This window comes from Enhydra lutris, unplaced genomic scaffold (assembly GCF_002288905.1).
Source record: "Enhydra lutris kenyoni isolate GAN:26980312 unplaced genomic scaffold, ASM228890v2 scaffoldscaffold27, whole genome shotgun sequence".
Lineage (NCBI taxonomy): Eukaryota > Metazoa > Chordata > Mammalia > Carnivora > Mustelidae > Enhydra > Enhydra lutris.
This window is the reverse complement of record NW_019154111.1, coordinates 11356017-11381914: the sequence shown is the minus strand read 5'-3', so window position 1 is coordinate 11381914 and position 25898 is coordinate 11356017. Positions and strand designations below refer to the sequence as shown.

The 25898-nt window shown below is 35.5% G+C and overlaps 1 protein-coding gene across 2 annotated transcripts in view; it reads left to right on the top strand.

Moving 5' to 3' along the window:
• The window catches only part of LOC111151948 (muskelin 1), a 172662-nt gene that overhangs the window by 83207 nt on the left and 63557 nt on the right, over window positions 1-25898 (top strand). For both annotated transcript variants that reach the window (XM_022510190.1, XM_022510191.1), the window contains exons 7-9: window positions 5917-5994; window positions 8946-9011; window positions 18300-18412. In XM_022510190.1, coding sequence (XP_022365898.1) covers window positions 5917-5994; window positions 8946-9011; window positions 18300-18412 — 257 coding nt within the window. The remainder of the gene's footprint in view (window positions 1-5916; window positions 5995-8945; window positions 9012-18299; window positions 18413-25898) is intronic.

Below are 25898 nucleotides of genomic sequence, written 5' to 3'. Positions count from 1 at the left end.
TAGAGAGATCACAAGCAGGCAGAGAGGCAGGCAGAGAGAGAGGAGGAAGCAGGCTCCCCTAGAGAGCAGAGAGCCCGATGCGGGGCTCGATCCCAGGACTCTGAGATCATGACCTGAGCCGAAGGCAGCGGCCTAACCCACTGAGCCACCCAGGCGCCCCTTGAAAAAAATCTTTATCCTCCTTTCATCTTTGTACCATTTTAATCGATTGTTTCTAGGGATTTCAAGCTTATGACTGTTTTATTTCTAGAAATTAAACTTGTTCTGTTTAAAAATGCAGTTTCAGGATACCTGGGTGGCTCAGTTGGTTCAGCAGCCGACTCTTGGTTTCAGCTCAGGTCTTGATCTCACAGTCATGGGATCAAGCCCTGTGCCGGGCTCCACACTCAGCACAGAGTCTGCTTGAGATTCTCTCCCTCTCCTTCTGCTCCTCCCCCTGCCACTCACACTCTGTCTCTCTCTCTCTAAAATAAAATAAATAAAATCTATTAAAAAAATAAAGTTTCTGTAGCATGTAGTATTACTATTTACCAAAGCCTTAGTAAGCATTTGCATTATTACTTTTCTTTTTGCAGACATAAAGAAAATTCTTAAAGCATGTCATTTCATTGAAAGTTATTATATAGCTATGCCATCTAACCTACTCCAGATCCATCTGGACTGTTTATTGATAACCCTCTTTCCCTGTCAAGAAACAATGATGCATAATAGAATAGATTAAATGAGAGTTGTCTTTAATTTATCATGTTTCTCTGTAAAATGCAAATATGTATTTTTTAAGTCATTATAATATTTTTTGTTTGGAGTGTTAGATGACTTAATATTATAACATGAATCAGTGTCAATAAGCTAATAATAGAGTTGGATAGTTGGGAGTGTAGAGGGATGTGAGAGGGCTGAAATTGATAGATTTCTAGCTTTTGTCTTACGTTAAGCCATGATTTCTTTCAAAAGAAGAGGTGTTCAGTTTGGTTTGGTTTGTTTGTTTTGTTTTTTTGGTAGAATAGCTAGCTTCTCGAAAAAGCCATTGCTTTTTTGCTCCACTTCCAACCAACAGAAATGCTTCAGTAAGTAAGTAATCTAGAGTGGTGGCAAAATCAGCATTCTAGAGAAGAAATGAAACATAAAAAGTAAACTTTAGCCACAGGAGCAGTAGGTCTTCATTTAAGAGGAGATTACATTGCTTCCCTTGAAACATAAATAATTTTCTTCAACTCTTTTTGTTTTAATCTTTTAATATTGTATTTAATATGTAGTAGAATGATCTGGTATGGCAAGTTTTCTTTTCCAAACAAATTCTTTTTTTTTTTTTCATGTATTGTTGATTAGGTAAATTTTTCCAGGTCTGTTACAGTGTTTTATCTTAGATTTAAAAAAAAAAATTAATCTATTAAATGTGTGTTAATCCATTATATATATAAGCTATCTTTATATTTAGTCTGGAGAGTTGAAAAGATTTGAGACTTTGAAATTGAGCTTTATACTTTTTGTTGGGAGTCCTTGGGCATGTTACTTAATTAACTTCTTTGAACCTTAATTTTTTAACCTTTGCAGTAATTAATAATAACCATTGTATAGGTTTATTTTAAGGAGTAAATTAGTTTAACCTTTGTGGTGCCTTGCTCATAGTTGGTACTCAGTAAAAGTCAACTCTTTTTTTCTATGGTAAGATATTTTTTGAAAGGTTATTTCCAGATTTGATAATGCTATATCTGAATAATTTTCTTCATGTTTCTTAAGAGTCTCCATAGAAGGGGAGGAGACATCAAAGAGAATTGTTGTCTTTTAGAATTGTGAAGACTAAAGGAATTCGTTAGGGAGAGAGGGAGACAAATTTTAAAGTTCCCTAATTTTTTTCAAATGTTTGCTTGGCTACAAAACGGTGTGCCTTGTTAGGGTGTCATTATATACTAGGAATATGCTTTATTGGAAGTAGAAGTTTTATGTGCAATTTGTTTTAATGTAAGATACTTACTAACATTAAGATGACTCCGAAGAACTGTCAATCACGTGACTAGGAAAGTTCCCCTATTCCCTGCCTTTTTTTTTCCCCCTACTCTAAGCTTTTATTTTATACTGAGCATATCTGATGTTGTGCTATTGACTGTCCATTATTCAGGAGAAGATTAATTTTATCTACCTAGAATAAGACTATCATAATTTCTAATATTTTAAATTTGGAGTAGCTAGTATTTTAAATATTATGAGTAATATCCTCTGCAAGCCTGACTGTAAATAAACTTTGGACATATTTGGCTCTCTTTGTCCTTATTAAAAACAAGCTAATGTTAACGTATAAAGCACTGATTGTAGAAATGTGGATGTGTCTAGTGAGTTGTGAGAATGGACATTTCAGGGGTAACAAAGTCTATGAAAATGGCTTATGTCACAGTATGTTACAATAACTATGTTACAAAGTATCTTTTGAGGTTTGAAAATAATTCATATATTAGTTGTTTTGTGGCTTCTCATAATTATAGTACTCAATGCAAAAAAAAAAAAATTAGGAAAACAATGAAGTACAAAGAAAAAACCCCCAATAAAAAAATCATCCTAATCCTGGGAACCAAAGAAAATCACTTAACTTTTTGACACATGGCAGTGTCTTACTTTTTTCCACCTGTGTGTCTGTGTGTGCATTTACAAATTATTTTACAGAAATTATATAATGTTGGGGAGTTTGTTCTTTTTACTTTGAAAATTACTGACACTATATTTTCTTAGGACAGTTGTGTTTGATAAAAAAAAATAACATGCAGGTTTTGTTGGGAAGAGTATTTGTAAGCTTTTTAGGTTAGTAAGAGTGGGATTGGTTAAAGAAAGAGAACGATTGGTTGAAGAAACAATCAGAGAATTTAATTTTATTTGCAATATTCAGAAGGACTTGAAAGATCAAGGATGGGGTCCTTCATTTGAATAGAACTGTTGATGTGATCACTCTTAAAAGAATTTTCCCCAGTGGATTATGAGTTCTCTTTCCGAATAGTGCTATAAGGCTTAAGGGGAAAGAGGAGATGAAGACTTACCTAAGATGAACATAAAGTAAAATGGGCCAGAGACACATAATTCCAGTAAATATATTGGTTATAATAGTGGTAGAATCTTAGTGTGCCAGAATTTGGAAGGAACCTCTGGCCCTGTCAAGCTCTTAAACACAAGTTTTACAGATAAGGAACTTATCAAAGTTGTATTGCTAATTATAACTAGAATCAGAGACTTAGGTAAAATGGCAATTGGTTACTGTTAAAAAAATACAAAATTTATGACTTTTCTAATTTTCTGTATTTTTGCTTTCTATTTTTCATGTCTGCAGTTTCCTTGTCTTTCTTAGTTTTGTACTTGTCTCCGTATATTTATGTCTTTTACTTTATTCTTTCTCTTCAGGTAGCCATTATGTAGAATTAATGCATATTTTAAAATCATTGTCTTTATCAAATAATTGTGTCTTCTGTTTGTTTTTTTAAAAGGATTATTTAACTTTTATGTGTCTATCTTAAAACTGAATAAAATTCAGTTACTATGTTTTATGTCTATAGAATTCTAAATTTATGATTCCTATTTTACTATCATCATTATTAACAGCAACCCCTGTTAATTTTATCTGAAAAAAAAGTTTTCCAGTTCTTGTAATGGGAGAGTATTGGTCGGAGTGAGCTGGATGAGCGAGAATTATCAGGAAAGCCCACGGGGGAGTAGATTATGAAACACTCTTAATAAAATAACTTGAGAATCTACTTCTTCTCCTTACTATAAACAATTAAAATAAAAATGCTACTGAGTGCTGACTTCAGAAGGAAAGAAGAATATTAGAACTTTCTTATTGCAAAAATTTTTAAGTCCTAAAGGAGGACTAGAGGAGTCGATGGGATGGAAGTTTTCAGTTAAAGCCAAGTGAAAAGACTTGAAAGCTAATGGTTATGGTTGCAGCTGAGCTTCGTAATTACCCAGAAAAGAGAAACATTAGGCAGATGTCTGTACATTACACAGTCTGTGGCAAGTGTGTAAGTCCTGTTGAACAGACAGTTTTACTTACAAATTCTTTGGAAAAGTATTTACATTCAGGGACTAAATGAAGCAGAAGGGAAAACCTTTTTTCAGATTGAGATCAGAGTCAGATGATAGAATTTATAGTAAATTTGTCTTTATAAATTATAATCTATATGGATTCATGTAAAAGGAAACCCTTGTTTAAAAAGTAAGAATATGTTATTATATAACATAACAAGTCCAGAGGTAGATTTCATAGTTGGTCACTTCAGTGATCCAGTTTCTCCCGTCTCTGCTTTGTCGTCATTACTGAATTGACTTCATCCTCATACTTGTACAGACTGGCTGTAGCACTTAGGTACATTGCATACAGATAGGAAAATTTCCAGAAGAATAAAAGTAGATTTGTCTTCTTGGCATGTTTATTTAGAAGCAAAAGAAATATTGGCTACATTAGCCAGAATTGGGGTCCATACCATTCTAAATTAATCTTTGTTGAGGGGCATGGGATTAGGGCTTGATAATTATTTGGGATGAAATAGGTATTATATGGGGAGTTCCGTCTCTGTAACCACTATGGCAGCTAGGGTAACAACTCCTCTTAAGAAGTAAACTACGAATTTATTGATGAAATAATTTCAGAAGTAAAACAGAGTGAAACACGAGTCCCTGCCTACCACTTAAGAGCTGCATGATTTTGGTTAAGTTCCCTAATATCCCTAAACATGCATTTCCCCATCTGTAATACCTAGTTCATAAAGTTGTTTTTTTTTTAAATTAAGTCATATTTAGTCTGTCTTAACTAAGAGTGAACTTTAACATTTCGTAAGTATTCAGTAAATATGTTACTATACTGGTACTGCTACTTTTATCTCTGTGGTTTTGTACTCAAAGAAAATTATGTCAAAATGTAATTTTCACTTTAAACAATTAGTTTTGTTTTTCCTGAAGATATAAGGCCCTAGACCAAAGATCAAAGTTGTTGAGGCACTTGTTTTCTTTTTTCCTTTTTTTTTTTTAAATTTTTTATTATCATATAATGTATTATTTGCCCCACGGGTACAGGTCCGTGAATCATCAGGCTTACACACTCACAGCACTCACCATAGCACATACCCTCCCCAATGTGCATAACCCAGCCACCTTATCCCTACCCCCTCTCACCCCCCAGCAACCCTCAGTTTGTTTCATGAGATTAAGAGTCTCTTACGGTTTGTCTCCCTCCTGATCCCATCTGGTTTCATTTTTTCCTTCCCTACTCCCCACGACCCCCAGCCCTGCCTCTCAATTCCTCATATCAGAGAGATCATATGATAATTGTCTTTCTCTGATTGACTTATTTCACTTAGCATAATACCCTCTAGTTCTACTCACATTGTTGCAAATGGCACAATTTCATTTTTATGGCTGCATAGTATTCCGTGTGTGTGTGTGTGTGTGTGTGTGTGTGTGTGTGTGTGTGTGTGTACACGTGTGTACACACATCACATATTCTTTATCTATTCATCTGTTGATGGACATCTAGGTTCTTTCCAGAGTTTGGCTATTGTGGATATTGCTGCTATAAACATTCAGGTGCACCCACCCCTTGGGATCACTACATTTGTATCTTTAAATACCCAGTAGGAGGCACTCATTTTCGTCTCTAGTTTTCTTGTATTTGTCGTGACAAAAATGGGGAAAACATAGTAAATTTGGTATGAGCTGCCACTAAAACAATTTGTTTACATGATTTTGTCAACTAATACTTTATATATTTGAGATAGTGTGAAAACTGAAGTGATACATTTTCTGAAAATATGCTATTAGTGTATTAGTGACATATTAATAATTTCCCTTATTAATACAGGCTTTTTTGTCTTTTTTGCTATAACAAAAGGTGAAAGCCAGTTAAGGTATAAATAATTGTCTCTCATTTGATATTTGCAGATGGTTTGTTCAATCAGTACATCAGCCAACAGGAATATAAGCCACGATGGAGTCAAATCATTCCCAAAAGCACCAAAGGTAAGTCTTGTTTTCTGGATTGTGAGTGGTTTTGCTTTAATGGTTTAGTATCATTTTTCCCGGGGTAGCACAAGTTTTACAGTACTTTGTTTGGGAAACATGAGTGTTTAACCTAAGACATAGGTTCCTTAACTAGATGGTGGAGTTAGTTTACTATATTAAACTTTTCTTTGAAACCTTTTTGTTTTTGGACAGTTTTTACACAGAATACCCTCATAAACTGCTTTTATAGAGGTACTGTAAAATTACAGGCTTAGTGTTGTAATGCCAGTTGTGATCCTGATAAACCCTCAGTTTTGCAGAATTGCTCTCTGAAATGAACAGGGCTTATGAGGAGAGTAGAAATGGAGCATACTATTCTAAATCTGCGCAACTTTTTATGCAGATACAAATGAAAACTAGTGTAGTAACCCTGATAAAAATAAATACTGGTACAGGTAACTCTCTGAGGAATTTACATTGAGCACCGCAGTGAGTTTAGAGCCTTAAACCCTGGGACTCATGCTTCCTTCTTTGAGCTGTTGACCTTAGAGGGTATTGATCAAAACTTAAAATCTGGGTGCCTGGGTGGCTCAGCGGGTTAAGCCGCTGCCTTCGGCTCAGGTCATGATCCCAGGGTCCTGGGATCGAGTCCCGCATCGGGCTCCTTCCTCAGTGGGGAGCCTGCTTCTCTCTGCTTCTCTCTCTGCCACTCTGCCTGCTTGTGCTCTCTCTCTCTCTCTCTCTCTGACAAATAAATAAATAAAATCTTTAAAAAAAAAAAAAAACTTAAAATCTGATCTAGTGCATAGTCTTCTCCATTGATCCATTTTTTTATACAGAGGAAAGTATTTGTCACTTTTTTTTTTTTTAAGATTTTATTTATTTATTTGACAGATCACAAGTAGGCAGAGAGGCAGGCAGAGAGAGGGGGAAGCAGGCTCCCCTCTGAGCAGAGAGCCCGATGCGGGGCTCGATCCCAGGAACCTGGGATCATGACCTGAGCTGAAGGCAGTGTCAACCCACTGAGCCACCCAGGCGCCCCTTTTTGTCACTTCTTGATCTTGATTCATTGCTTTGCCAGATGTTAATGTAGTGGAAAGTATAGTGATTGTTTAGTGCAATTACTTGCATTAAGGGAAGGCAATTCTGTGGATGTTTAGCTTTTTTCTGACAGTCTTCATAAATTGCTAAGCACTTCTCTTAAATTGGGAGAAAGGTCTTCCCTGATATTGTTAAACATTAATATTCTAGAGAAAATTGCTTATGAACCTCCATAATTTCTGTTATTCAGCCATCATTTCTCCTGCTTTCTCAGTCATTTTTGAGATAATTTTTGTCAGAGAAACACATGCTGTAGTAGACAGATTATAATTGTGTATTTGAAAACTGATGGGTTAAGTATATAAAATGCAAATATGTTGACAATAAATTTATTTTAGTTTCTTATTCTGTTCTTGAAAGTGGCAATGTGGGGGAAGAAGGAAGACAAAGATAAAACTTCAGTGATAACGAGCAGTGAAAACTTAACTATATTGGAACAGAGAAAGAATTTAGGAGAACTTCTGAATGAGAAGTCTTTGAATACAGTAGTAATGGATTGAGTGTTTCAGTTTGGCATGATATTTTCTCTATATAAGAACTGACATTTCAGGGGCACCCGGGTGGCTCAGTGGGTTAAAGCCTCTGCCTTTGGCTCAGGTCATGATCCTAGGGTCCTGGGATCAAGCCCTGCATCGGGCTCTCTGCTCAGCAGGGAGCCTTCTTCCCCCCCCTTCTCTCTGCCTGCAGCTCTGCCTACTTGTGATCTCTGTCAAATAAATAAATAAATAAATTTTTAAAAAAAGAGAGAGAGAGAGAGAACTGACATTTCAGTATTTTTCATAGTACTCCAGTGAAATTAGTAAAAACTTGGATGGTCCCTGTTTTACCTGGGAGAAAGCTGAAACATGGAAAATTATTAGCCAAAGTAATGTATTTCAGTTAATAGGGGAATAATAAAACCTTAGATTTTCTGTTTTATATCAGGACAGACATTAGAATCCTGCAATTTGTTGAATCATTGAAATGAAGTTGTATCTTTGTTTATATTAAGATTTGGTATAAGGTAAGATTCAATACAAGTTGAACAGCAGTTCTGTAGAAGTTTAAAAGTTTCCCTGATCATATTTCAAACTGCCTGTTAAGCTCCACCATGGAAATAGGAATCAAAAGGAAGTAAATCTTAAACTTCTCACTCAGTACTCAAAATAGTTGGTAAGTTACGTGATAATATAAATTAATACAAAACTTGATAACATGTTGGTTTTCAGTAGCTTAGTTGTATGAACTTTTTTTTAGTCTTTTTGTTTTGTTTTGTTTTGTTTTGAAAGATCTTTTATTTATTTATTTGACAGAAAGAGAGAACAGAAGTAGGCAGAGAGGCAGGCAGAGAGAGAGGGGGAAGCAGGTTCCCTGCTGAGCAAGGAGCCCAATATGGGACTCTATCCCAGGACCCTGGGATCATGACCTGAGCCAAAAGCAGATGCTTAACCAACTGAGTCACCTAGGCATCCCAGTTGTATGAACTTTAAAACTGCTCATTATACTAAGTATAATTAGGTATGCTTGGAATATAGACCTGAGATCTAATTCTGTAATTGCTTTCCACCTTCACTTTGTCATGCCATTTGTTTTTTGTCTTATGTTTTTGTGGAATATCCTACCTTCTTGCTGATATGGCACTGGTCATAAATATATTAAAAATAGTTTCCTGTTGTATTAATAGCCTGAAAGCATTGGAAAAAAGAGCAGGGTAATTATTATAAACACAGTTATATTATTTCTTTTGAGTCTTTTTATTTGCTTTTAATATTGAAAGAATAAATGTGTGTTAGTTTTACCACTCATTGCAGACTTATGAATGCAGTTACTCTGGATTTCCAGTTATTCTGTGTTATTCTTTTTAAAGAACATATTTGTTTCTTCTTCAGGTGATGGAGAGGATAACCGACCAGGAATGAGAGGGGGCCATCAGATGGTTATTGATGTTCAAACAGGTAAAGAATATTTGCAGTGGAAACCAACACTTTAAAAAATTATGCATTCTAAAATATCAGCTAAGCACAAAGATACTTCTTCCATTCATTGCAGAGGTGAAATGTTATCAACCGTATAACCAGGTAGCAAAGAAAATAGATTAGTCACAGGTTTAACATAAACAAGGTAACACGTGAGGGAAGGGAGGCTACTGCACAATTGAAACTAGGTAACCTCAAAGAAATGTGCAGCCCTTTCTCTTTGTGAGTGTGTGCGGGTTTATATGTGTTCGAATTTTTTAGTAAACTGTAGAGTATCTCTGGATTTTTCAGTGCACTTATATCTTAATGCCATAATGTGGGAATTACTGCAAGAGAATTAAGATATTTTTCAAGAGTGAGTATCAAATTAAGTATCTTAATTGTTGATAAATTCACTAATTGCTCAACACTGTTCACAAACCTGTAAATAATTTGTTTTACCTACTTCTTTTCACCTTTTAGACTTTATTCCGTATCTTGGTACAAAAAATTTTACTTAGGTTTCTACAGCGTGGGACAGTTTAGGTACCATTGTATTTAGAGTTTACTGCTAAAATTATAGTAGGCTTTAAGTTACTCTCTGGAAAAGTGAATAATAAGAATTCAGTATAATTTTACTTTATTATTTGGTTTTAGAATACTTTACTTCAGGGAGTGCCAATATCCATTCAAGTAATATTTTACTTTTACTTTTTCTGTTACTGTGTTAATGCTGATTTATAGTGCCTTAGGAGAAATTTTTGTTGACTCACATCATGAAATAAGAATAAAAATTAATCACAATGCAGATAATAATCTTTTGGGCATTAATATATTTTCACAAATGTTTTGTAAGTAACAAGGAGAGAAGTGACGATATCTCTCTGAAAATTAACTGCTAAAATTGTATAGTAACCTGTGAGCTGGTTTAGGAGTATTACTAGTTTCTTTGTAGAAGAGATTCATTTAGGGCATCTGAACTTGCTCCCCTAATTAATGTTGGTCTATCTTCCCAAATTCTTTCCCTCCCATAAATACAGGTTCAACTCAGCTATAGAACCTTAGGCATCCTTTCTTCTTCTTCTTCTTCTTCTTCTTCTTTCTTCTTTCTTCTTTCTTCTTTCTTCTTTCTTCTTCTTTTTGGCATCCTTTCTTCTGAGAGTCCAATAAATACACATAGGCGTGAATTCTTTTTTTTTTTTTTAAGATTTTATTTATTTGAGAGAGAGAGAAAGTGAGCTCAAGCAGGTGAGGGGCAGAGGGATAGGAAGAAGCTGACTCCCCTCTGAGTAGAGAGCCCAACATGGGGCTGGATCTTAAGACCCTGAGATCATGTCCTGAGCCGAAGGCAGACGCTTAACTGACTAAGCCACCCAGGCGCTCCATGTTGTGGGTTATATTCTAATATATTTAAAATTTTTGATGGTTCCACTTATTCTTTTCTGGTATATAGACTGTGTTTCTTTAAGGCCATAGTTATCATTACCTTGGGATCAAGATAGAAAAGTTAAATGTTATATGGAGTTTTGCATTCTTTTAGGCAACATTTGATGCTTTCTGACTTTAATTTGCGTGCAGAGCAGAATTTGGAGTATCTTTGGATTTGTTCTTTACAAATCCTTCTATTTCTATTATAAAACTATTAATAGCATCAGTTACCAAGGTTTTTTCATATACTTTATTTTATCATGTCTATACCAGAGCCCTCTTATAACTGCTACCATGAGGTTGATCTTGGTCAACTTCAGAGAGATCATATTCATTGTAAATCTCTGAGAGAACTTTTTCTAGTCCAGTCTTACTGACATAGCAATCAAATGTCATGGTTGAGGGTTTAGTTTGTGAGAAGGGGGTGTATGTGTTAGACATACCTGGGTTTGAATCCTGACTTTACCACTCACTTTTTTATCATGAGTGAGTTAGAATGATGATAAAAAAATTGGAAGAATAAGTTATTGGGAGAGTTAAATAATGTATTTTGTATATAATATATATATTATTTATGTAATTGTATTTTTATGTGCAGTATTACTATACTGTATATACTGATTGGCTTTGTTGAGAGAGTTTTATGTAAGTCTAGAGACCTTTTTAATCCTTGGTTTCTGTTTTTGACAGACTCTCACAGTGGAAATAATTTAAAACAACTTGAAAAGTAGTGTTGAGGGGAAAAAAATAACTGACCTATAATCCCACATTTTAACTAGCCAGTGTTATTTCAATATATTTGCTTCATCTTTTATCTGTGTTGTTCTCACTGATATTTTAGAGAGGAAGCGAAACCATAAATATATTTGTAAGATTTGTGGGGAAAAAAAAATTTAGAATTTTGCTGATAAGGATTAGGTGGAGTTAGTAGTAAAGAATGACTTTCCCCAAGTAGAGTTTGAAGAACCTAGAAGTTTTATCTTTATAAAGCTGATGCCAGAGTAGGGAAATATAATAGAAAGACCCAGTCATTATTTTAAGTATTCATTTTAAGGATTTCCAGAGCAAGGGCTCTTAATCTGGTGAAGTTACATACAAAATTTTGTTTGTGTACATTTTTCTAGGAAGAGAATCTTTGAATTCAGATCATCAAAAGGACTCTTAACTCAAAAAGTTAAGAAGACCTTCACTAGTGTAAAACTTCATTTCATCTTTGAAGTGGCTTGTATTTCAAAGCAGTTATTGCTTCCCGGTATTTCGTGTATCTTGTTTTCTTAAAAATATAATGGTAGCTAAATTCTCCCCCCCACCTTTATAGTTTTTTTCCATTTTGCTACAGCTCTAAAGGTAGAGTAACAATTTAGAAAAATACTTGATGGTATAAATTTTACTATTTAATTTCAGAGCTTTTTGTCATTCTAAGTGAATTCTATCATTTATACCATGTTAGAGAAGAAATGTAGTGTTTTGTCCTATTGCATGTGTTGGTCAGTTTTAATGAGTATAATCCCTATACCTGGCACCTCTCCACTTCAGTTCTTCAACTCTGGGTAAAATAAGGCAGATAGAAAGAAAGAAAAGGTATGTCTATTCTGTTTCAGTGTGGAAGTCTGTTTAGATGAAAATTTAAGTGTTCATTGTACCAGGCAATTCTTTGTTGGGTAACTCTCATTGAATTTTGAGAATGTGTAGTGCCACCTTTTTGCCTCTCTCAGGAACGGTAGTAAGACTCAGGCAAAATCCCACTATTTGGTATCTACAAAAGAAATTAAAGGAGTGTTGCTTGTCACTTGGTAGAGCCCTTCTATGAAAATCTGAACCTTTGACTGTTCTGTACTCATTATATGAAAGTGCTTGCTTTCTTGCTTCTTTCTTCCTTCCTTCCTTCCTTTTTTTTCCCCCCACAGTGCCATATATAGGTTTTCCTTAAATTCCTTAAAGAAACTTTTGAAGGAAATAGGTGAATATGGATTTTAGTTGTTAATTACAAACATATCCATTTGGCTGTTTCTTTAGCTACCAGTTATTGAATCTTTTTTCTTTCATATAGTTATCAGAAAGGAATTCTAGAAATACAGCCTTAATTAAGAATACAAAGAATAGGGGCACCTGGGTGGCTCAGTGGGTTAAGCCTCTGCCTTTGGCTCAGGTCATGATCTCAGGGTCCTGGGATCAAACCCCACATTGGGCTCTCTCTCTACGTGCTTCTCTGCTTGTTTGTGATCTGTCTGTGAAATAAATAAATAAAATCTTTAAAAAAAAATACAAAGTATATTGAAAAAAAAGACATACATGATATATGATATATATTGAATTCAACTAAAGGATCATTCTCTAGATTTATAATCATAGCTTTATGTAAAAATATAGTTCTCTTTATTTTTTTTTTTTTTAAGATTTTTCTTTATTTATTCGACAGACAGAGATCACAAGTAGGCAGAGGGGCAGGCGAAGAGAGAGAGGAAAGCAGGCTCCCCGCTGTGCAGAGAGCCCGATGTGAGACTCGATCCCAGGACCCTGAGATCATGACCTGAGCCACCCAGGCGCCCTACAGTTCTGTTTAAAAAGGGAAACAGATAAATCTAGGTGATAACCTGCTAGGTCATAAGAGTTCAGGGAATGGCTGAAGAAGGTAAGGCTAAAGAACATGTAAAATAGCTTTCTCCTTCTAGTTCATTCCTCTCTTCAAAATTCTCATGTCAGTTTAAGGTCTTACCAAATGTATTTTCAGAAGGACTAAACTCTTGAATAAATGTCCTGACGGTTTCATTTTTATCTTGAATATAAATTTGTGTTTCTTAAAACTTTTTTTCCATTTCATTTGTTTTTCTCTAGGTGTCTGTATTAAACTAAGAATTAAGTTAACCTCCTTCACTATCCTTTTAACTCTTCTCCTACCTCTTCTTTTTGACACATAAATTTTGTTTAACATTGGATCCATGCTGTATGAGTGTATAGTATTTGTATTCTATACTGTTTGGAGGTGGAAACATGGATTTAATTATGAAAATAGTGTGCCATCTTGTGGAGGATTATTCAGTCAGCACAGTCTGATTTATCCATAAGAGTCAGAGTAGAAGGATAGATCTTACAGTTGGACTCAAAATAAAAAGCCTGCTTTTTTGTGCTGAATGGTGTAAAGACACTGATGTGTTAATATTTCTACCTTATTCTTAGTATATATGAGATGTGTATGTTAGTATTGCTGGTACCCAAAAGACTTGTGCTAAAGAATGTGGTTGAATTTTAGTTTTTGTGGCCTCAGAAATGACAGATTGACAGACTGGTTGATTGATTCATTTAGTCTCAGAATGAAATTGGTTTGACATTTTGAACATAGGCTATTAACCGGTCACTTCATTTCCAGTCCCTCTATTTTGCTGGCTTCTCCTTCTCAGGCAAGTCCTATGATGCTGCAGGTTCAGAGCGGGCCTTGTTACAGCTCTCTGCTTGGGATCTTCTGAAACTACTCCATGTCTGGAGAGTTGATTTCAAAGCCTTTATATTGTCATTTAACCCCTTCCACAGTCTGGCCACTACCTGTCTTTTTAACCTCATTACTACCTGGTACTTTCTGTGTTCTTTTAAATTGAACAGTGCATTTACTCATCACAGAGTTTTAACCACTTTGCATGCATTATGTAATTTAATTCTCAGAGTAGCTTTATGAGCTAGGTGCTGTGGTGTGCCATTTTGGACATGAGGAAACCAGGGGTTAAGGAAAGCAGTGGTGGTTATGCAGCTATGGTGGTAGAACTACAGTTCTGTCAAGATCTTCCTGACTTTAGAGACCATGTGTTTTACAGCATTTTTCATGTGGTGCGCCTGGGTGAAGCGTCTGCCTTCAGCTCGATCATGATTCCAGAGTACTGGCATCGAGCCCCGTGTCAGCTCCTTGCTCAGCAAGAAGCTCGCTTCTCCCTCTCCCTCTACCCCTCTGCTCCTGTTCTCCTTTCTCACTCATGCTCAGTCTCTCTCAAATAAAATCTTTTTTAAAAATTATAAATAAAACATTTCTCGTGTGTTTTTCTGTCTCTGTGCCTTTGTTATACTTTTTACCATGCTTGAAACGTTCTCTCTGTCTCCCGTTCTGGCAACAGAACCACATTCTCTCTCTCTCTCTCCCTCTCTCTCTCTTTTTTAAAGATTGATTTATTCATTTAGAGAGAAAGAACGTACATGTGAGTGGGGGGAGGGGCAAAGGGAGAGAATCTCAAGCAGACTTCGCACTGAGCATGGAGCCCTTCTGGAGACTCCATCTCCTGACCCTGAAATCATGACCTGAGCCAAAATCAAGAGTCTGACACTTAACCAACTGAACCCCCCCAGGTGCCCCCAGAGCCACCTTCTGATGCATACATAGGTCAAATACCTCCTTTCTTGAATCCCCGTAGGTATACTCTCTTCCCTCTTTTGAACTCAGATGGTGCTTTTTACCTTTCTTATGGCATTTAATCTGCCCTGCCTTATGGTGATTTATGTACTTGTGTTATATTCTTGATTAGATTGTAAGCTCCTTGAGGATAGGAACTGTGCTTTCTTTTCTGTATAATACCTTTTCAGTTCAGACTAGCCCTGGGAAAACATTGACTGAATATTGCTCTGAGTGCCAGGGGAAATGGGGAGCCACAACAGCCTATGTGCCTTTAAGAAAAAAATACAGAGAAAGGGCTGCTGCTTGAAGAGGACTGTACTGCCCAGGGATGTACGTGAATTGTTACGTAACTGATAAGCATGAGAATGGACCCTGTTGCAAATAGTGTTTTCTTTTTTCTCTTTTCCTTACTTTTTTCTTACTACAGTTCTCTCCAGTTATTTCTGTAATCTTTAAAAGTTTTTGATATCCTTTATGCATTAAATTATACTTTTGCTCATGTTTATTTCTAGATAACATTTCATCTCTGAATGACTTAACTTAAATGATTAGATGATTTAATTAAAATTTTGTCATGCATTTTATTCAGGTATGTCAAAAGGTCCTGTTTCCATCCGATTCTTTCAATTTTACTATTAAACTTCAACTGCGACTACAAAGCATTCAAAGACAAGAATGACATCTTGGATTAATTCCATTGGGATGCTTGCTCTCTGCCAGATTTTATTTTGCTCAGCTATCAATGAGGCTGTTGTGGAAATGTGGGTTTTCTTTGCTGTGAGAATTTATGCGTACAAAGAGACCTGCTTTTCAGAAAGAACATTGAGAACCCAGAGCCCAAGAGGAAGGGTTATTAAAGTTAATGAACCAGGGTAACCTTATCCAGAGGGTACCCAGAAACACTATAAAACAAAAGGTCAATTGCTATTGCTATTTTAGCTATATACCCTCCCTCTCCTGGTTTCAGAATTTAACAGGGTTAATTGCCATTACAGTGAGGCCTTGGCAAATAATTTTTAAGCCAGATGAAAATTCTTCAGTTTTTTTTTTTTTCCTGTAAAACTTGAATTATCTGGTACTACTGCATGCCATTTGGGAAACAGAATGTTACTTAACTAATGGTAATGGATTATTTTATAGTTCTGAGATATGATAGTTTTTTAACAGTTTCAAATAATTGCCATTATTTTACCTATGCACAGAGCCAGAAAGTTCTAGGTACTGAGTTAGTCATAGAATTGGATACAATAATTCTGTTTTTGTTGCGTCTGTGGCACTTAGTAACTATAGAGTATTTTTTTATTTTTGTGCATGTTTTAGAGATAGAAATGCTGTCTGATAGCCTTCAGAATGTCTTAATGTAACTTACATCTGAAGAACACCATCACAACACTGAGTTTTGTAAGCGGAAAAAACTAAGACCCGGGGGGCTTATGTGGCCTGTATTTGATTTAATTACCCAGTTAGCACTAGAACTCAATCCTTTTCCAATGGTATGTTCTTACCCAGAGGCATTGTTTTGATTTCCATAGCTTCTGGGCATAGAATTGCACATTTCTTGGGCCTGGGTGGTTCAGTTGCTAAGCGTCTGCCTTTGGCTCAGGTCATGATCCTTAGGTCCTGGGACCAAGCCCCTCATCAGACTCCCTGCTCAGCGGGAAGCCTGCTTCTCCCTCTCCCATTCCCCTTGCTTGTGTTCCTCCCTCTCTCACTGTCTCTCTGTCTCTCTGTGTCAAATAAATAAATAAAATCTTTAAAAAAAAAAAAAAAAAGGATAGCACATTTCACTTCGAAAATTCACTTAGAGTTTGAAATTATATGAAAATATGACAAAAAGCTCTATGAATGGCAAGAATTTTCTTAATGATGTTACAGTATTTCTTTTTTTTTTTTTTAAAGATTTTATTTATTTATTTGACAGAGAGAGATCACGATAGACAGAGGCAGGCAGAGAGAGAGAGAGGGAAGCAGGCTCCCTGCTGAGCAGAGAGCCCCATGCGGGACTCGATCCCAGAACCCTGAGATCATGACCTGAGCCGAAGGCAGCGGCTTAACCTGCTGAGCCACCCAGGCGCCCCAGATGTTACAGTATTTCTAAGTGCACTTTAAATTGTTGCTGTTCATGGTGGGACCTAACTTAGATGACAGTCTCCACATAAATAGGCCTAGGTCATGCTGATTAGGGTGTAGATAGCTTTACAATGTTCCTGAATGTCTACTTAACCTTTTTTTAAAGAGGGACACATGGCTGACTCAATTGGTAGAGCATATGATTCTTGATCTTGCCGTCATGACTTCAAACCCCATGTTGGGTATAGAGTTTACTTTTAAAAACGGAAAGAAAGAGGGGCACCTGGGTGGCTCAGTTGGTTAAGCATCTGACCTTGGCTCAGGTCATGATCTTAGGGTCTTGGGATGGAACCCCACAGTGGGCTCCCTGCTCAGCAGGAAGTCTGCTTCTCCCTCTCCTCCTGCTCCTCCCCCCTGCTTGTGCTCTCTCTCTTTCTCAAATAAATAAAATCTTAAAAAAAAAAAGGGGGGAATGTTGTAACTTTAAAAAAAAATAATTGGTGGGCTTGTGTAACTAGTAGAGATAAGACATTTCAGTGGGGGGAAATATTTGAAGAAAAGAAAGGCACTATTATAAAGAAGGAGGTGGATGATAACTGCGTTACATATAAAGCTTGTCACTATTCATGGGGCAAGAAATTGCAGTGAAGCAGTCCATGGATATAATAGACATTTCAGAGTTAGAAGAAACCAAATTTTCAAGATACCTAGGATGACTTAAATGTTGACTTCTGAGGGGTTAAGCCCACCATAGTGTATTTGGAAAAGATTTCCCCAGTTTTCCATGGGAATGCCAAGGCTGTACATCACCTTATTCTTCAGGTGTCTAGCTTTAACTCAAAGCTAGTGTTAACCATTGTTTTTTGATGATGCAATAGAGGAAAACAGTTTTAATGTGAAGTTTTTTTCAGAAATAGCTAGATGTCTTTATGTTCTATTTTAGACCATATAGTCCATTGGAATTTTTCTTTCTCTCTCTCTCTCTCTCTTTCTTTCTTCCTTTCTTAACCATCTGAAGCTGCATTGCTAAGAAGCTGCTAAATGTAAATTTTTTGTGGCCCAGCACAGAAACTCCTAAACAGGCAGCACATGCAGTTCACTCTGGACACTTGAAAAAATGCAGACTCTTCTTACCCACTCAAGACCTATGAAAGAATCTCGGGGAATGTCTCTTAGTTACTCGTATTTTTATAAATCTCTCAAAATAGTAGTCCTGCAGCAGCCTTTCCATATACCCGTGTATAGGAGATACTAGCCTAGTATATATTTTGAAATGTTACCCATTTACAAATTTCATTTTTAACCTTATTTAGATGTACCTTAAGTGATCTTAAAAACAATGGCTACGTCTGGGTGCCTATATTTAAATTTTATCCTTAAGGGTTTTTTTATACATATTTTTCTAATTTTCATAGAGACCGTTTATTTGTTTGGTGGCTGGGATGGAACACAAGATCTTGCTGACTTCTGGGCGTACAGTGTGAAGGAGAACCAGTGGACATGTATCTCTAGAGACACTGAGAAAGAGGCAAGTTCTCAGACTTTTCATCCATCTGTATGACGATAGGGGTATGGGTGTACCCTTCTTTTTCTGGATGATTTGTATTCTTTTCTGTATCCATAGTAGAGGCAGAAGAATTTGTGGTAAACAAGTTTGGTTTAAGTATTCTTGAATTTCTCGCTTCTATAACTGGTTCTTCAACTACTGGTACATGAACAAATCTATTTCATAGAGAAAATAGAAATGGGTAACAAATATAATGGTAGTTTTTAGCTACTTTAGTCTGGAAATGCAACTGTGTAATGATCTTTTTTTCTCATGTTCCTGTCACCTCTACTTTTATTCCGAGCATTCATCTTATTTTGATTTCCTCTGGAAAAAAATGTGCTTTTAATGGTCTTACCTTTTCACTATTTTGGTTCCTCACTATTTGACTATATATCAGTTTTCACAAATGATACATATTTTATTTTTGACTAAAATTGTATTCACATGTGTGTCTGTCAATACATATATACATAAAGCATTTCCTTAGTGAATAAGGTGGCTTGGATTTATGGCTTTGGATTATTTAAGTGCCTAATTATACACTACTATAAAGCAAATGTTAATACATTTATTTTTTCTAAATCTTTTATAGAATTTTTTATTGTACCTTCCATCTAAGCTGTTTCAGATTACAAGATGAAAAATAAATTTAATAAAATGATGGGGAGCTGAAAATGAAAAGTAAGGGAAAAGACCTAATTGAAAACCCACTGCTTTTAATGTAGAATGACCATTTCAGAAAGATCAGTGCTGTCTTTAATTGTAGGAAATTGGATTCTGCTTAGTCAGCATGTTCCAGTGATTAATTTGGGTAGTTTTTATCTTTTCAAAGATATCTTAAATTCTATTTGTTATCCCTGTGAAATATGTAAAAATGCCCTTTGTCTTTCAGTATTAAAGTACTATTTTCTGAAGTGATTATTGGTATCTTCAACAAAAATAGAGATCTAAAAAAATTCCTAACGTAATTTCTTTTAAACTATTATAAATCTAAGTTGATTGCATCTTTAATTATTCTTGCAGTAAGTCTAGAATTTAACCTGAAATCCTCCTCCTTCATTGAGTATGTCTAATTATCGCATAAGTTCCAACAGTTCTAGCATCCAATATTGCATTTCAGATTCTTTTCTGCTCTACTCCTTTTGGCACCAATTCCAACACTGTGGTTTCTTTCTTAAACTTTTGCCTCCACTGTTAATCTGCTCTCTATTTTCTGTTCATTAAAAAACATATCTGGCCATGGGACACTTGCTTAAACCCTATGTTTAGCTTCGGTCCCTGTTTCACTGACTCTTACATTCCATCTATTCCAAGCACCCACCAAACCTCAGTAGCATATAGCAGGCGGTGTTTATTTTGTTGAGGAGTCTACAGATTGGTGCGCCATTCTTTTGGTTTTGGCTAGACTCATTCATGTGTCCCAGAGTCAGCTGGCTGTCAGCTAGCCTGGGATAGCTTCAAGCGGGGATTACTTGGCTCTGTTCTACATAGTTGCTCACCTTCCTTTTGGCGAGCTGGGGCTTGTTCTCATGTCAGGGTCCAGCGCTGCAAGGAGAAGAGGTAGACATGAGCACTCCACTAAATTTGGTATTGTCTCATAGGCCAAAGGAAGTCATATGGGCAAGGCTAGAGTCACTATATGGTGAGGGGCAATATCAAAGGGCATAGATACAGGAAAGTATGAATAAGTAGCAGCAATAATCATAATGATAAGGCAGTTTATCAACCTTAATTCCTTTGGCTTAGATTATAAATTTCAAATCTCTCATCATAATTTGGTCCCCGTTTACCTGTCTTGCCTCATCTCCTGAGTTTATGTGCCGGCCATACCTTTAGTTGCTGGAATTCAGCTTTCTCACCTGATGGTCCCTTGGCAATAATGTATTTTTCTGTTTGAAATTAATAGAGGGCTCCTCCTCCCATGCACCCAGCTCTTAGAAATACTTATTCTTAAAACTCAGTTCAGACTTTCTTGGGGAAACCTTTCTTGACTTTTCCGCATAGAATCAGAAGCTTCCCTTGGTGTGCCTTCACACCACTTACCCTTCAATGGGTAACTAAAATGATTAGTTCACATTTCTGTTCCCTGACTTAGACTCTGAGCATGAATTATGTTTATTTGTTAGTGAGCAAATAGGTGAGCTAAATTAAATGAAAAGTTAATGCTGGAGAAAAGCATGGGAAGATAAATACAAAGTCAGGAGAGTAGCTATTTTGGCAAGAGAGAAGGGTAGTTTACAGGGGAACTCTAAGGTCATATTAATGTTCTACTTATGAAACATGGCGTGGGTTTATTTTTATATCACTTACATATGTTACATTTAAGTAATGTTTGGAATGCAATTAATAATTATTTTAAAGTTGGGATGCCTGGGTGGCTCAGTGGGTTAAGCCCCTACCTTCAGCTCAGGTCATGATCTCAGGGTCCTGGTATCGAACTCCGCATCGGGCTCTCTGCTCAGCAGGGAGCCTGCTTCCCTCCCTCTCTCTGCCTGCCTCTCTGCCTACTTGTGATCTCTCTCTGTCAAATAAATAAATAAAATCTTTTTAAAAAATAAATAATTATTTTAAAGTAGTACTGGAAAAACGTAGAAATTATTTTGATGAGAAGACCTTGTTTCTGTTATTTTGAAGTCAGTGGTGACTCAGTACTGGAGTTCAGATTCATTATGGTTAATTACTGCTTTCTTCCTATAGATGCCTAAAAACCTTTTGTTGATCTTTCTATGAAATATATGGTAATAGTGTATGGCTCTAGCATAAATATTCATTCCTTCCAAAATTGAACAGTTAATATTTCATATATCTCGTTTTATTTTCTATACTAGTGAGTACAAGTTACTGTTTGATGATACCCCAGGGCCTGTGTCTCAAAACCATGATATACAATTAAGAAGCAGTATTAGTTTAATTCACTTTAATTTATTTAAATATGTATCTAAAAACACATTTAGGAGATTGATAGATAATAGAATGACTCAGCTCTTAAAGAGAATAATTACTTTAAATGTGTATATATATATATATATATATATATATATATATATGCAAGTAAGTTTTTATAAATGTTTTAAACAAATATATTTTTCTTTAGTTTGCATTTTTATAAATTTCTTTAATGTCAGGTTTTGTAGAGGACAGCTAGATTCTCCTCTCTGCTTCTGTGTTTAATCTCTTGTAACACATTGTTTTCTGTGAAATATATGAAGAAAATTGGACCTCACATGGTTACTTTTTTTGGAAAGGAGAGTATTTAATACCCTTTTCAGATATTTGCACATGGTCTATTTTGATCTCATATCCCAAATTGACAAGTGGTTCTTTCTTCAAGGTGATTGCATTATAGACTCTGAAACCATATCAGCTAATGTTTTATATTACATTCAAATCCATTGTTGATCTTGGTTTTTGAATGGGTCTTTTACCCATGAATGGTTTTTTTTTTTTTTTTTAACCCATGTGTTGGTCACTTGAAAACTACTGGTTTCCTGAGTTCTGCATATCTTCCAGTTGTTGACATTTTATATACACTATCAAAAACCCTGTATTTGTTAATATTACTATCAGTTTCATTAGAAGAGTCTTCTAAGAGTTGGGAAGGTGTCAAAATCACAATAGCAGGTTGCAGTTTTAAAAATTCTAATTTTTGCTTAAAAACAAATTTTAAATTTTAAAATTTGCTTTTATCATTGGCAACAATTTTTGTCAGTTGTTTTCCTTCAAAATGACATACTAACTTCATTCATTTTTCAGAAAATGTCTGTCATAACCATTATGTCTGAATAACTACACTTGGATTGTTAGTTTTCTTTCACATAAATATCATGTTCCATGGAAAAAGCAGCTAGGTCAGCATGTAACTCAGTCACATAGGTGCATTTCCTTGAAATAACCACCATACATCAAGTAGCACTGTTTTATATAAAGTTTTCTAAATCTCTTTAATGTTTGGCTTAATAGAAGGCAGCTGGATTTATATTTGCTCTGTATCCAATCTGTTATTATATCAAAAGTCATGTTACCTCTGGAAAATTTCGTGTACACTCATAAGAGAATAAGAATGGAAAGACAAATTTTTAGTGGTATTTTTTTTAAAAACCTGACTGTGGACTCTCCAAAGTGTCTTGGAGATCCCAGACTCCCCCTGAGAACTGCTACTTTAATTTAATCCACAGACCCTTTTCGGCTATAGACACTTACCCATGTAATACCTCAGTAATGTCCTTTATAGGTGTCCCACTGTCACCCCCAACCTCCATCCCTGACCAGGACTCAGTTCATGATCATGCATTGCATTTCAATGTCATGTGTCTTTAGTCCCCTTTAGTCTGGAATTGTTCTCACTCTTTCCTTATCCTTCTTGATCTTGACATTTTTGAAGAACACAGAGTAGTTATTTTGTAGACTACCACTCAGTTGGATTTATTTCTTGTTTCCCTAGGTTTGGATTTAGGTTGAGCATTTTTAGCACAAATGCCATGTGAATGACATTGGGTCCTCCTTAAAATATCCTATTAGGAGGCACATTATATCAGTTTGTCTGTGTTACCTTTGATCGCATGGTTAAGGAGAGTGCCTTCCAAATTTTTCCCTCTATAATTGATATATAGTATGTGGGAGGACGTTTTGGGGTATACTATTACTCATCAAACTCTCACCCTTTATCATCCATTGATAAAACTACTATAGCTTTTCCCAGAGTGATTGTACCATTTTATATTCCTACTAGAAATGTATGAGAGTTTTTTGCTCCCTATCTTGTTCCCTGTTGAATTGTTTTGGCATCTTTGTCAAAAACCAACTGATCATATAAGTTATGCCTCTTTTGGAATACCCTATCCTGCTCCATTATCTTTTGGTCTGTTCATATATCACTGTGACATTCCTTGAGGTCGGGTAATGTGAGACCTCTTTATTCTTCTTCTCAAAAATGCATTCTTTCTTCTACTAATTGTGATTTCTTTTTAAAAATTATAAATTTTAGAATCATACTGTCAATTTATAAAACTGTTGGGATTATGATTGGGAATGTCTTAAATCTATAAATCAATTTGGAGAGAGTTGATGTCTTAATAATACTGTCTTCTAATCCATGAACATGGTTAAATCTCCATTTATTTCAGTCTTCATTCCTTATCAGTAGTCTTGGAGTTTTTAGATAGAAGGTTTTAGATATTTTTATTAAATTAGTCCTAGTATATTTTGGGGTTTTTTCATGCTGTTTTAAGTGGGACTTAAAAAATGGAGTGCCTGTGGGGCACCAGGGTGGCTCAGGGGGTTAAGCCTCTACCTTCAGCTCAGGTCATGATTCCAGGGTCCTGGGATCGAGGCCCGCATCGGGCTCTCTGCTCAGTGTGTAGCCTGCATCCCCTTCTCTCTCTCTGCCTGCCTCTCTGCCTACTTGTGATCTCTGTCTGTCAAGTAAATAGATAAAGTCTTAAAAAAAAAAATGGGTGCCTGAATGGCTCATTCAGTTAAGTATTAAACTTTTGATTTGGGCTCAGGTCAAAATCTCAGAGTCGTGAGATCAAGTCCTGCATCAGGCTCTGTGCTAGGCGTGGTGCCTGCTTAAGATTCTCTCGCCCTCTGCCCCACCCAAAAAAATTATCTTCTCTTTACTTATTAATAATATAGAGAAGTAAATTGGGTTTTTTATTTTTATTTTTTTTATAAATTGGGTTTTTAATATTGCTTTCATGTCATGGCACTTTTCTAAATTTACATACTACTTCTAGTTATTTCTTTGTTGATTTCTAAGGATGTTTTCAATAAATAGTCATGTCTTCATGAATAGAGAAAATTTTATGTCTTCCTTTCACTCTTTTTTTCTGTTATAAGCTTTTATTTAATTTTTTAATGCCTTATTGTGCTGACTTGGACTTCTAGTATAGTGTTAATTAGAAGTGGTGGGGGTGCCTGGGTGGTTTAGTCAGTTAAGCTTCCGACTCTTGACTTCATCTCAGGTCATGATCTCAGGGTTGTGAGATAGAGCCCTGAGTTAGGCTCCGTGCTCAGAGGGGAGTCCCCTGAGATTCTCTCTCTCTCTCCCTCTGCCCCTCCCCCCATTTGTGCTTGTGCATTTGCATGCTCTTCATCAAATAAATTAATTTTTTTAATAAGAAAAAGTGAAAATACACATCTTACCTTGTTACAGATCCTAGCAAGAAAGCATTGGGTATTTCACCATAAATGAAAATTTAGATTTAGGATTTTTATACATTCTTAACTAGATTGAGGACGTTCCTTTCTATTCCTCCTTTACTGTGAGTTTCCTCGTGAATATGTGTTGAATTTTATCCCCTGCTTTTTCTGTATAAATAAGATTGTATTCTTTTCCTTTCTTTTAATGTGGTAAATTACTTTGATCAGTTTTCAAAAATAAAATTAACTTTGTATTCCTGAGATACAAAGGAACCCCCTTTCGTTAAGAAATACCCTTTTTATATATATTGCATTTTATTTAATAATATTTTGTTAAAGATTAGTTCTGTGTCTGTTCATGAAGTATACTGGTTGCTGATTGCTTGTAAATTATTTTCCCTCTTTTGTGGTATTATTGTTAATTGGCTTCAGTGTTCTATTGTCCTCATAAAGTAAGTTAGGAATATTACTTCTTCCTTTTGTATCTTGATAAAATTTACCATTTATCTAGGACTGGAATTTTCTTTGTGGGAAGAAAATTTTAAATTATTAATTCTTCAGTAGAGTGACTTCAGATTTTTCTCTCTCGCCTTGTGTCAGTTTTAGTAAATTTATAATTTTTCAAGGACTCCACATTGTCAGATTTTACCTGTGTTTTTCACAATAGTCCTTTTTTTCTTTTTAACTTCTAGTGAGCCTCTAAGTGATGTTCCTGCTTTCATTTCTCATATTTAGCAATTTGTGTTTTCTCTTCCTTTTTAAAAAAATCAGTCTTGCTAATGGTTTACACTTCTATTAATTTTTCAGAAAACCAGCTTTGTTAATTATCTTGATTTTTTTCTCTGTTTTCTATTCTCTTGGTTTCTTTTCTTATCTTCATTTCCTTTTTTCTTCTTAGGGTATAATTTGCTCATCATCATTTTAATAGCACTTCTGCTAAATTCAGCTGAAGCAAGAAGTTCTGTTACCTCCCCTGTTAAGTTTCAAATTTCACATTTTAGGATATATGGCATAGATTTGTTATATATTATCCTATCTTTGATTTTGAGATTAATTGTGGAGGACATTCTTTCAAAAAATAGTATTTCTATCTTATCTGCTGGAAAGTTTCCTTGACAAAAATCTTGAAAAATAAGTCTTAAAATTGTAATTAGTATGAATACTAAAGTACAGATACAAATCAGTTTGACATCTGGATTGATAACACTAATGTGAAATTATTCTTCCTGCCTAATATATTCATTTAATCTAAATAACAGTGCTAGAGTACACTTTTCATAATACTGCCTTTTTAATGTTCTGTTCTGCTCTAGAAACCCATGAT